This window comes from Falco punctatus, assembly GCF_963210335.1.
Source record: "Falco punctatus genome assembly, chromosome: 7".
NCBI lineage: Eukaryota > Metazoa > Chordata > Aves > Falconiformes > Falconidae > Falco > Falco punctatus.
The window spans coordinates 6830109-6843273 of NC_137587.1; the positions used below are offsets into that span (position 1 = coordinate 6830109).

A 13165-nucleotide genomic window follows, 5' to 3' on the forward strand; every position below is an offset into this window, starting at 1 on the left:
GTTAGTACATTAGGGCTGAAAAAGAGATCATGACTGTATTTCTAGGCCTTCATCTGTGTCTAATAATGCTGAAAGAGAGTGTACACCAAGGAGGTGGCCCCACCGCAGTAAAATAGGAGCATTGACTGCATGTTTTGGGGTCTGCCTTGCTTGTGAAGTGGTCTTCCAGACCAGGATTCATGCACTGCATCGTATGGTTAATGCTGGAGATAGCAGTGGTCCTAGGACTGCGTTTGCTAAAAGAACAATCACTTGTTGGAGTCACCTACGAACTGTCGCTCGTCATTCTTCATTTTACAATGGTGTACGCACGCATGAATAAAGACAACAGGGAAATGTATATGGAATGAAAGAAAACTGTTGAGAGAATATACCCTTAACTCTGCCGCTGTCGGTCTCTTCTGATCATTCTTTTGATCATATGGATCTGAAGCCCTTACTTCACCCAAGTAAAATCTATTTGGCCACTGAGTTTTACTGAGGAACTGTTTACATTAGTAAATTCTACCAGGTGTGTAAGGGTTGCAGACTTACAGGGTTTTTTTTCCATAGTGAATTCTTCCTCCTGCTATTTTAGTGCCATACTAAAGAAAAATGGTGAGCATATTTTAAGTTTTAGAGGTGTTTCGTAAATATTCTGTATAGCTCAAGCTCTCATTTCTTTGTTTGCTCTCTCATTGACTTCTTCATTTGGAATAATGAATACCAATTAAAAACAGAGAAATTTTACTGAAGTGCAACTTTTCTACAACAGTAGGAGAGATTTTGGGTCTGGTTTTGCAAATCCTAATTCACACTAACAGCTCTTGCTTCAACAGTGCAGTCACTTCCATCAATGAGACTTCACGTGTAAGTAAGAGAGATTTGAAGAATTAAGCAGTTCCAGGATCAGTCCTTTTGATGAGATGCTTCTGGATCTGTATTAGGTCATCCAGTTGCAGAATAGGTAACATCTGTGCCTTAGCAGACACCATGTATTCTGCTAAGGAAATCTGCTGGTTTTAAGAGTACTTGTTGAACGATTTAGGATTAATACTTCTTTTACTCACATACATAATCTCAGTGAGGTTAATATGGTTTTGGTTTTTTTTAAATGTTAAATATTTTGCTAATTACTCATATAATTCAAGATTTTAAATCTGGGCTCCTCTTGAAAATATTTTAAACTGTTCTATAAAATTCTAAAAAAAAACCAAAACAAAACCACAAAAAAAAAATCCTAAACCCAGCAATGATGCTACTCCAGAAAGACATTGGGTTATATTTCTTTTCCAAGAATGAACTATTTCATTGTTATGAATAATGGAACAGTGTTACCAAAGGAAGACCAAATCTATGGCATTCAAAAATGTCAACCAAAAAGTGTTTCATCTTAAATCACACAAGCCAAGAACTCATGTGGGCAAGACAGCTATTCTATGTGCTATCTTTTTGATGAATCTATCTATTCCTCCATCCATCAGTTCATCTTGTTCCATTTTGATAGCAAGCTACCCTTTCTCTCATCATTTTTATAAAGGCTTCTGACAGAAGGTTTCTGCATTACATTAATTGTTGGATGGATGACCAGATGGATGAGCAGGTTGGTGAACAGCTAGGTCAATTATTTGTTCTTAGTATTTTTTTTCATGTGAGTGGTATCTAAGTTGCTGAAATCATCTATCTAGTTTGGAATGAAGGAAAAAAGCTATATTGTCTCAGGTGTTACACTGCACAATATCATTCCCTAACACAAAGTGTGAAGACTGAATTTCCTTTCATTTTAGTGAAAACATGGCCCTACCCTTCTAGCTCAAAAAAATCTAGTGCTTTGGGAATGTCTGAATGCTCCGGTCTTGTCTTTTTTATACCCTATGCACATGTGATTGTCTTTTAACAAAGCATCAATATCCACGAAAGGTAGACTTCAGTTCAAAACTTCAGGATGACTTAAAAATGAAAGTGCCTTGGCATGCTTATAAGCTTAAACTTGGAGCAACAGTGACATAAAATGAAAAATCTGGTGGAAAACCAAAAAAGAAAACCCCAAAGACTAAAATCAAAACCACAAAAGAAAATGAAGGTGGGTTTCTCAAGCACATGAATTGCATCAAGGTATTAAACATGCATCTCTTTTAACAAAATCGAGGCAATCATTGTCTTTAGTGTTAAAGGGACTTTAGCAATACAAACTTACCAAAATTATCCTCTTTTTAGTGTTAAGCTTTATTTATTTATTTTAGTTTGGTCTTGTAAGTTAACAGGGCAACCCACTGAGACTCAATAAGCATTTTCTGTATACCTTTATCTTGAAATTTATTTACAATTTCACTGAATTAACTGTTCTATAAAACCCTGGTGGTCAAAAAAAATATTTGTTTTTGTTACACAAATATTTTAGTCTTACTTTCACAAATACTTTAGCTTTAGTTACAAACATTACACTGTTGTAGACCGAACCTGAAAAGTGGGCAACGCTGCCAGCTCTTATTGAAGTCAACAGGAACTGAGTGTGCACAACACTTTGCAGGATCAGATGCTTCACATAAAAATATTTTGACTGTGGTCAGCCACATCCTTTGTGTCCTTAACTTAAATTCATACGAACCAAATCAATTTGTTAATTCAGCTGAGGACAGAAGCTTGAAACAGAACATAAATTATATTTTTTCAAACCTACAAAATGGTTTTCCCTCTTAGAAAATTTGTTAACCACCATAGTCTGTCAGCACAGAAAATGCAAGATCTGAGTTCAAAGGTCATCCCCTTTTATCAGCAGTAGTTTCTTAAGAGGAAACAAGAGAAGATCGTGTTCTGCTTTTTCTAGATGTCAAGGCAAGGAATGAGTTAGTGGGGTTTTTTTATTTTTATTTTTTAAAACACCAATTTAGTGTAGAGGGAGATCTTCCTGACTTAAGCTTCACCTTAACACCAAGAGCCCAGTCCAAACCCTGCTGAAATCAGTAAGAGTTATTCTGTTACCTTCAACAGGCTTTGGAATGGACTCTACATTGGAGATTTTTCTCCCCATCCAAATTCCTGATTAAAAAAAAATAATAAATACTGCTCTGGTGCAAGTCCCATTTCAACAGGTCACAGAGTGTATGCAGAACTCTCATTCAAGCCAGCTGGACTTATGCCCGTTAACAAGATTTGTGCAGAACTGAGGCCAATTTCTCCCGGCAAACCCACAAAATCAGGTAGAGCCGCCTGAGATTAAATAAGGGAAGAATTGGACTGATAACTTAGACACATGTATCATTTCAGTGTTCCAGCTGTACTCCAGACATAGCATAAAAGAAACAGAACAATCATCTTTCTCTGTCTTCCTCATTGTAGTTTAAATGAAAATGTTAAAAAAAAAATTTCTTTACAACATTTTTAAAAATTGTTTAATTATCTTAATACAAATAGGAAATACATAGCCATAGTGCTAATCAGACTAATGAGGAAAAAAAACAAAAAAACCAAACCAAACTTACAGGAATTGGTTTAACAAATAGGTTTGAAATATTTTTCATAAAACTTTGATAATAAAGATATAAATGTAGTTTAAAACCAAATCAAAATAGGAAAATCATGCAGTGGTTAAATTGCCATAATACATGTTGTTGCTCTTCGCTCTTTGTTTTGGTTTTTTAGAAAATGTCTCCTGAATTTTTGCTTGTTTGTTTGTCATTACTGTTATAGCAAGCTTAGAATTTTGTCCCTTTAACTGCATTTTAATAGCAATGTATTATAGCATGATTTATCAACATATGGCAGGTGGAAGCTGACACAAATTATAATGAAAATTAAAACAGTCATTTATGCAGCAAGCGATTATCATTTAAGAACATTTATTTGCAGGCTTTAAAAATGAGGGTTTAGAATCAAATGGGTTTAAAATGAACGTTTTAATGACTGTTACCTTTTTCCTGCAGCCACTCCTCTACGGGCCGGTTATATTTGAAGGGGATTTTCTGTTTTACCATTTGGAACCGTTCACTATCAGTGTTGCCTTTAAAGTTTAAAAAACAGCTTAAAAACAATCTGAAAAGTCAATGAAATAGTTAAAACATCCTAGATTTTTGGGGTTTTTTTATGACCTTATTTAGCTATAAAAAAATAAGTGCATGTGTGCGTACAAATATATATTTGAAAAGAGAGAGATGTATCTTTAGTAAAGTGGAGAATAGTTCTACATCCAATTGCCTGGGGTTCTGGAAGGTCAAAAAAGTTAAATCCTATGAAAACCATAACTCAGATTCTCCTCGGAGTATTTGTTTATCCAAATCAGTTAGAAGGCATGTGTAATTTATTTGGGACATGAGACCTTGCGTGAACTCAGTGCCATGAGCTAAACCATGTTGATCAGACTCCAGATCTGATTGCATGAGGACAAGGCACTGTGTCAGTCACACCAACACACAGTTAGTAGTACTTGGATAAAAAACCTTCTTGTAGTAGCAGAAGACGTGTTAGGAGTAGAATCCCAATAAAGAGGAAAAAAAAAAGGAAGAATTTATAAGAAATCTACGCTGGAAAGAGGTAGTAGAAGTTTAAAAAAAACCCTATGAGTAGGTAGATAGGAAAAAAAGGGAAGTAAAATTTTAAAAAGAGGAAGAGCTGTTAATTAAGGCTACCTGAAGGCTTGTGTCCAGTTACCAAAGACTTGGGCCTGTTGCCAGAAGAAAACAGAGGCTTAGAAACTAATTTAAATGAAAGCAGAAATAATTACCCAAGATATAAATTCTGGCAAGTGCAGTTCCATTGTTCCGCACTGATGGATAGCAGAGCTATCCAGTAAAGCGTGGTTTGGAGAAAAGCTCTTACCACTCCTACCGGACAGGGAGGAATAGGATTCACACAAAGGCTTTGTTCAAATTCCCTGGATGCTAAAAAGTTGTTCAGGTAAGATGGGTTGGGCCAATATCCAGCAGAAAGGAGCAGCTCAGTTTGATGGTGTTAGGAGTGACAGTAAACAAGCACCATCATTCTGCTTTTTCATTTTCTTCAGCTACAGTCACTTACTGACTCATTCCAGGTTTTGCTTCATGTATTATTTCTATAAAAACTCTTCTGTCAGGCGTAAAAAGAGTGTGTCTTTTACAAACTTCATTATAATGTAGAAAACTAGAGTAAGCCCCCAGCTTACTGAAGTAATATTACCCTAAACAGAAGTTCAGTAGATCTGTGGTGCTCCAATACATGTTTTGAATAAACGGCAGCCCAAGAGTAAGCAACAGCTCTGCACAATTTGCAGTACTGCTTTTAAAATCCCACACATAAATAACCTAACGTGGCTTCACATCTATCTTACTTTCTGAGACAGAGGCTGGAATCTTTTTTTTCAGTGCAAAGACACACCAAGGAAAAAAAATCCAACCGTCTATGACTAACAGCTGGCAAGATGCTTCACCCAGTCACCAGCAGACACTTCCATACTGCAAGCCGTATGACTGGTAAGCCTCATGCATTCGATAATCCTTACTGGGGAATTGTTGCTCCGAAGTGCTGCCAGCCTGTACGAGGTACCTGCTGACCACAGCATCAGCTTGTTACTGCTGGCTTTCTGGAACAGTGAGAGGCACTATAGCAACACACCCGCTATAAGCCCATAGAATTCACATGTCATAAAGCACTGACCTAATCTTTAGGGGTATTCGTAAAAATAATCATCCGCATCTCTTTAAAACCAGCTGAAAGGAAAACAGCAGTTTGGATTTGGGTTAATATCTCCGACTATAATGATGAACATTTAGGAATCTTGCTGTTTATTTACAGCAACAGATAAAACAAAGCTAAACCATTTCAGAGCAGCTTTACTGGCTTGATTCCTTATCACCTTCCTGGAAAGTCATCTACTTTTTTCCTTCCACGTAACAGATTCATTGTGGGAAAGTGCTATTCCCCACTGTAGAAAGATCTAATTAAACACTAGCTGACACACACAGGTGTACCGGTTTCTCTGTCCCACCTCAGAGACCTGCCATGTACAATTGGTTACTTGGATAAACTAGAAGGAAAAGATAAAATATTGGAAACACGCTCTGTCAGTCATTCATCAAATAATATTAAAAGATGTAGTGTGGTGGCTTGCAGTCACTCACAGACGTGAAGTTATCTTTAGAGTACATTCCCAGAGCTCATAATTCATACTAGCACCAACAAAAAGTACCAAAAGTCAGTTCTGTACTTCCATGAATACAGACTGATAAACATAAAATTTGAATCATGGTCAATACAGGATTTAAGAAAAAAAATATATAAAGAGCAGCTGAGGCAATATAAACAACAAAACTAAAAAAGCCTCCCACCTAAAGAGACAGAAATATTAACAAAAAAAGTATTTTTGATCTGTTTATTAATAATAAGCTGATGACTAATGTAGGCTGGGGTCACACAGGTCAGTTATTTTCCCAATTTTTTAAACTAAAGGAGAGGTCCCTTTCCTGCAGGTTCTCCCAGACGCTTAAGCCTGGGGAATTTTACACTCACTGGACAGGGAAGCAGACCTGCTGGTTTGGGGAGAGTGAAAACAAAAGCAATTAAGTCAAGTTCACTACAAAAACAATTCCTTTTCTAAGGTCAGTTAGCAAGGCATTCTGCTTATCCATTAGACCTTCTCTCAACACACTAATCCACGCTCTCCTTCACTAAACCAGCTAAATCTTGTAAATGCATAGAAATCCTGCATCTCCTTTAGGATATTTTTGGTCCGTGGCAGTATGCATATTTTCCTTTCTGTAGGAAAGGAGTACTAGGTCATGAAAGACACTTAGGAGGTGTTTCAATGGCACCGCCAGACCCAAATTTCTCTGTGAACTCATAAATCTCTCTGTCAACCCAGACTTCAACACTTAGAGACAGTCTGCTACTACATATATATTGCACATGATATAGAAAGACAGTTTCAGTAGAAATGGAGTTTTTTCCCCACTATAGAGTATTGTTTTTTACAGTGTTCTGAATAAGGACTTCTGGTTAGATGAGTGCATTGAAATCTAATGTCGATGGGCAAGAACACTTTCTATAGTACCAAAGAACTTCTACAACACACTTTATTCGGAACAAGGAACTCCACTGGCTTCACTCGGTACGTACATAAGCAACCTTTTGCTGGCTGCAATGAGATCTTTTTTTCAGAATAAAGAATGATGCACAGTTCATGGGAGCACGAGAGTCAGCCAGTGGCTGGCGTGGAGTGCCTCTTCCTCTGTGTGGAGGGCTGACTGTAGACAGGGAAAAAAAGGCAGTGGATTGAAATTTCTCGTAAGTAGGGCATCTGACAAGAACAGGCCAGCAAGACTAAGGTAAAAAGAAAGTGTGACAATAAAAGGAGACATGACAGGGAAAAATGGGTTTCTTATAACACAGTCTGAGACCTTCCAGAAAGCCAGTAATGATAACTATTCCCCACCGCATCTTTAAAGACTATTTTTAAATAAAATCAGTTTTAATTTAATTTTATTATTATTATTAGGCAGATATATTCAGCAAGATTAAAATACGTATAAAAATCATACCTTTAAAAGCTATGAAAAATTGAAGGACATTAGAAAATTCAAATAGGTTTAAATTGCAACATTAGTACCTGATCTATTCTTTTTTTGTTTTGTTTTTAAATTTTATTTCAGACATTAGTAAGAATGATTTTTAAAAACATGTGCATGAGAATGTGTTCACTGATATACTGAGTTACAACATTGAGTTGAAGAACAAGTTTTCCATTGTTAAGCACTTGGGAAAATCATTAAATATCAATAAAACGATACAGTTATTATAATTAATATTGACTTCGAATTGTCCTTTAAAAAAATAAACACAGCACTTGATATTTCAAAAAGGAAATACCACGGTTTGCAACACAGAGTAACATAAGTTCAACAAGAAGCAAGCTCATTAGACCCCTGGCAGCTGACCCAGGGTGTGATTAAGGGGGATTCTTGCCCATTTTCATACACAGAAATTTTTGGTAACAATCCTATTGTAGCCTCAAGGCAATGCCTTTCTACAGCTGAACGATACATATGTTCAAACAATCCCTTCACACAATGCATCTAGATCCCCTCTTTTTTCTCTTTGAGTCCAGCTCCAATTCAAGGCTGTACTTCAGAGTAGAATACATAGGATTAAGAGAGCAATTTAAAATTATCTTAGAAAATACATTTAATCCTATAGCTCTTTTGCATTCAGAATCAGTGTAGGTCTCAAAGTTCTGCAGGATATAATTTGTTACAGTAAAGTTGTGTTGATTAGTTTTGCTACTTGTGATTTACAAAATATTTTTCCTCTCATAGGTTCTAGCTGCTTAAATGAGACAAGTACCAATACAAACGGCTCATTTAACGTAAACTTCCTCCTTTTGCCTTCATCTGCATAACAAATTCCTGTATATTGATATGACTTATGATCTGCTTCTGGACATAGCTTCTTCTAAAGAACTATACCTCAGAAATGCATTCTTCCACCTATTTTTTCTCATTTCTGATGCAGAATTCTAAAGCACAGCCAAATACAACTCTGTGAAGACTGGGATCAAAAAAACCACTTTTATTTCATTTAGTACTTATCTGTACAATTAACAGAAATCCTACTGCATCTCCTAAGTTTTCCAACAAACTGATAAGCATTCAAGCTCTTACGACCTTAAGGATTTTAATGGTAACATTTTGAGATCTTCTGGATCCCTGAATCTTGTTTAACCTGAACATTCAAAATATTTTGAATACCACAGAAATTGCTGAGGACTAAATATTTTGGAGAGGAATCTAGCAGACGAGCTCTATTTTTTTATTTGTCCCTCTTTCTCCCAGGAAAATCTGGCACCTCAGTCATAAAAATCAGAGCCTGCTGCTTAAATACGACAGATTGCCAGTCTTCTGGATTTTTGGTTTTGTTTTTTTGTTTTGTTTTGGTTTTTTTTTTTTTTTTTTTTTTTTTTTTCTGGAGCCCTCTGTATCCCTGCTCCATAGACTATACAGACAAATAGATCAGGTTCACATCCAGCTTCAGCTTTTGATAATCTTCAATTTAGATCAAACTAAAATGGGGGAAAAAAATCAAAACGAATTTGCTTGTGCTAACCACTATTAGCAGTTCCCACAGGAAACGCTTTTGATACAGTGCAACAGTTCAAGGGGAGACACTTTAAATTTGCTACTGGGCAAAGCAGAATTTCCTTCCACAACCATTCAACCCTGGATGATGCTGTGCTTTTCTGCTCCTGGACCCTTTAACAAAACAAACAATCTTTAATGCGATTAAACTTATTTCTAAACCAAAATGGATTCTTAAGCTAAAGAAAGTAAAAGAGCAATTGAAGCTCTACAAAATGTTGCTTCTTGGCCTAGATACTAGTCATGATGATTTACTGCCTCTTTGGTGTGAAAGAGAAAAGCTGAAAGGTTCCAGCAAATTGCACTGGGCAGAAATTAAGTACTCGCTTCCAGGTGGAATATTAATCCAACCTGATGTGTTGTCAAGTCTGCGAAGATGCTAAAAAGAATACCATAAGAAAACATTCATCTGTCCTAAATTAACGCCAAAGGCTGTTTTGTGAAGGGACACTACAGCAGCAACATTTTCTTCATTGCTTAATAACTTTCTAAAACACAGTAAGACATTTGTCTAACAAGCAGTTATTAAATGAAAACCGATATGGTAATACTAAGGATTTAAGAAAACATTTTGGTATTGGTGCTCAAGGTGTAGACTGATTCCACCTCTTCTTTCCCTTATTGTAGATGGAATTTCAGCAGGAGAAGGGCTAGCAAGTGTTTGATAGCTCAGCTGACCCAGCAGTCTTTAATGCCACCTCCCTTTGACTTTTTACGGGTGCCCATAATCTCACTAAGATTTACAGACACTTAATTGACATCAGTATGGGAGAAGGGCACGGCAGCCTACTACAGCCCACAAAGTTTACCTTTGAGTGCTAAATCCTCTACTGACTTAAACTGACTCAGTTGAGTTCAGCCCCAAAACTCTTCTAGAGCTGATGCTGCGTGCCCTGGAAAAGGCGACTCGCATGCATCACGGAGAAGCTACCATTTTCCCCTAATATCTCAGAAAGGGCACAAAAGTTTCAGAAGTGTGTTTGTGATTGGCAGACACTGAACCTCTTTAACCACTTCTGTTTTCAGGCAGCTGCTCTTAAAAACTTACAATATACAGAATTGTCCCATTTTCCCACTTGCTTAAGTAGATGTTTTAAATATCACAAAGTACAACCATCATTCATTCAAATTTTATATTCATCTAGGAAACTAAGACAAGCCTATCTGTAGAGTTCAGATTTAGGACTAGAATCTTCTTCTTCCATAAATCAGAAAGGAGTAAAACCACTACAACCAGTTTTAGCATCAGGCCTGTTTTTCTGCATTACTATAAGACCATATTGTGGTTTACATTATACAACAGAGGGAATGTTTGCATTAAAATCAAAACATCTCAAAACTCTCTACTTTCAATGTTTTTTATAAAGCACTTGAAAAAGTTCAAAGCGGAAACGACAGATGTGGCTTACACAGAAATGAAACAGGATGGCCATGCAACTAAACAAATAATTATAAGGCAGGTGATCTGGAATCTAACTGCCACAAACTGTCCCTCTACAAATTCTTGCAAAGCTTCAGTTTCGCCTTGTGTAACAAGGGGTGCTATGGAAGATTAATTCCAATCTGGGATTTTATTTCATTTGAGGGGACTGAAGAATAGCTGAGTCTTGACATTGTTTATCTTTGCTTCAGCTCTTGGATATTGGGTTTTTCCCTCTGCCTTCACAGTTCGATATGGTTGCATCTTTTGCTGTTGAATTCTCATTTTATTTCTTGTCCTCATTTCCCCCTTAGTCCTGGATGCCCTTGACTTTATCTTCAATTCCCTCAGATCCTATTGTTTGCTGGGAGCCACACTTTTCCTTCCGTTCCTCTCACTGTGGACTAGAGTTAAAAGCTGACCTTCACACCACAACTCTCCTCAGCTCACTGCCCTCATGACAAAAGACAATGAGGTCTCGGTAACATAAATACTAAAAATAGGAGAGAGAATTAACAAGCAAGATGACAACAGCAAAAGTTGCTCAGGCAACTGCAAGTTCCTATCGCCTCAACCAAAATCTTTATGCTGCTGCCACTCTCTAGTTTATCCTCTCTTATTTAGCCTAAAAAATATAGGGTCCTAATTCAAAGCAAAGCAGCATTCAGGCCAAAATCTCTGGGAAATTCAGAGGCAAACAAGGAGATTAGAGTCTATATGTCTGTCCAGAAGCTGCAGCTAACATGGGCTACTGTGACATTAATAAGACTAAGGAAGACTCTGAGAAGCCATCTAATTCACCTCTCTGCCCCAGGACAAGATCAGTAACATCTCAACCTCCCTTAGATTGGTCTTTCAATCCTGTCTTGGATGACTGAGAAAATGAGTGCCTTGCCCTTGATAATCTAACACAGAAGCACAATAGGAGCAAAACAAAAAGAAAACTCAGACTAGCAAAGGTAGAAGAAGGTTAATCAAACTTTTTCAAGCGTACAGAAGAAAAAAAAGAGTTAGCCTTGTGAAAAATGTGATTCAGGTCTTACTTTATATGAGCAGATTATACTTAATCATTTCAGCCCTCTAGAAGCTGAGGCCATGGGCATGAGACAAAAGCAGTCTGCTTTAGTTCTCTTTTGCTTTATGTCAAAAAAGTGAACTAGTGTACAGTATAGAGAAAGCAGTTAGCAGTTCAACCTTTTTACAGGTATGAAAAAATTTTGGTGTCTACATTACCAGACCTTTGAGATGATTTGTAAGTAATGCATAAATTATTGTTTTTTCACTGACCAGGTCCAAATTAAGCCCCATATCAGGCAGCCAAGGCTAAAGTAACTATTAAAGAACAGCTGAAACTACATATTGATCTTTCCATTTTAAACAAGAACAAATTTCATTTTGCAGGAAGAGATGTGAAAGAGAGATCAGAATAAAATCCACAGCTCTGTCCACATATCCCACTTCTTCGATTCCTTTGAGAAAGGTCAGGATCTGATTTATATAGCCCAGTGGGAACAAGCAGCCATAACCAAATGACAGAAACACTTTATTTGTATCGACACTTCAAATTCTATTAATTCCCATTTATCTAAAGGCTTGCTTATCTGTTTTGTGGATTCCACAAAGTTGGGGCACAGAAACGCTGAATCTAGTTTATCTGTGTTGGGTTAGGCGCTGAAGCTACATGAGTGCAGCTAGTTTGCTTCCAGGACCAATGTGATATTGAAAACAGAACAAGTGCCTTTGCATGGTGCAGGATAGGAGATGAGAAAACTCGTAGCCTTACACTTGCTTCGTAGAGTCAGTGGCTCAATATCACACCCCTGCAGACAAGAGCGCTCAGGCAGACAGCTGGTTTATGGCTGACACAGACAGCACGGAAGCTGGGGTGGAAAGAGCACTGATGCCTGCAGAACCACTTGGGGCTCAGTGCACCACGCTCTCCGTTCAGGGCGGGCTCCTCTTCACGTTTATCAGGCATTACACCAGAACCGAGACTCCTCGTTGGAAGGTGCCGGCAGGCGCTCCGGTATCCATGTAGGAATCGGCTCGGTTCCAGCAGGACTTGCAGTCTCTGCCTCCGTGTTAGCGGTGATGGACCTGGGTTCATTCCACCAGAAACCATCAGATGGTCCTGGGTCTCATTTCCCTGGGCGTCTGTCCTCAGGGAGGCAATAGGCGGAGGTGAATATACAACAAACGGAGGAAGAATGTACAGTGCTGAGTACAGGGAGGCTGCTCAGTCAGTGACATCAATGACAGTAATGCCTACAAAGCATTTACTCAGACGTCACCGATGAGGATTGGAAAGCTAACCAGTTACAAATAACAGAAAGGTGAAAACCCTGTGGAAGGAGGCAAGTTCTCTAGAGTGAGTGGCACAGGAAATAACTAAAAGCAAGTAAGAAACTGATGAAAGAAGTTCATGAAGAAGCACTTCCTATCAAGATTACATATTAGACAATGTTACTGTCTCCTCAGGGAAATTATTTAATTATTTAAAATTTTACTTCATAAAGTGGTGGGGAATATCAGTTGGTTACAACACAGAATACATTAGACCAAACAGGCCTTTTCCATCTCTAATTGCTACAAATCAGTGATCTTTGCCTCCTCTTGAAATCAATTCTTCTGTTTACATCAACTTAGAAAAAATGAAACAGAATTC

The 13165-nt window shown here is 37.6% G+C and overlaps 1 protein-coding gene across 32 annotated transcripts in view; it reads right to left on the reverse strand.

The window, feature by feature from the left end:
- Positions 1–13165, reverse strand: part of NRXN3 (neurexin 3) — a 1019675-nt gene that overhangs the window by 111004 nt on the left and 895506 nt on the right. For 22 of the 32 annotated variants that reach the window (XR_013929432.1, XM_080395263.1, XM_080395238.1 and 19 more), the window contains one exon: positions 3890–3979. The exons of the other annotated variants lie outside the window; for them this stretch is intronic. Coding sequence is in view for 21 of the 22 variants with exons in the window: in XM_080395263.1 (XP_080251389.1) it covers positions 3890–3979 (90 nt within the window). In the remaining variant the exon portion in view is untranslated. The remainder of the gene's footprint in view (positions 1–3889; positions 3980–13165) is intronic. 32 annotated transcript variants of the gene reach the window in all.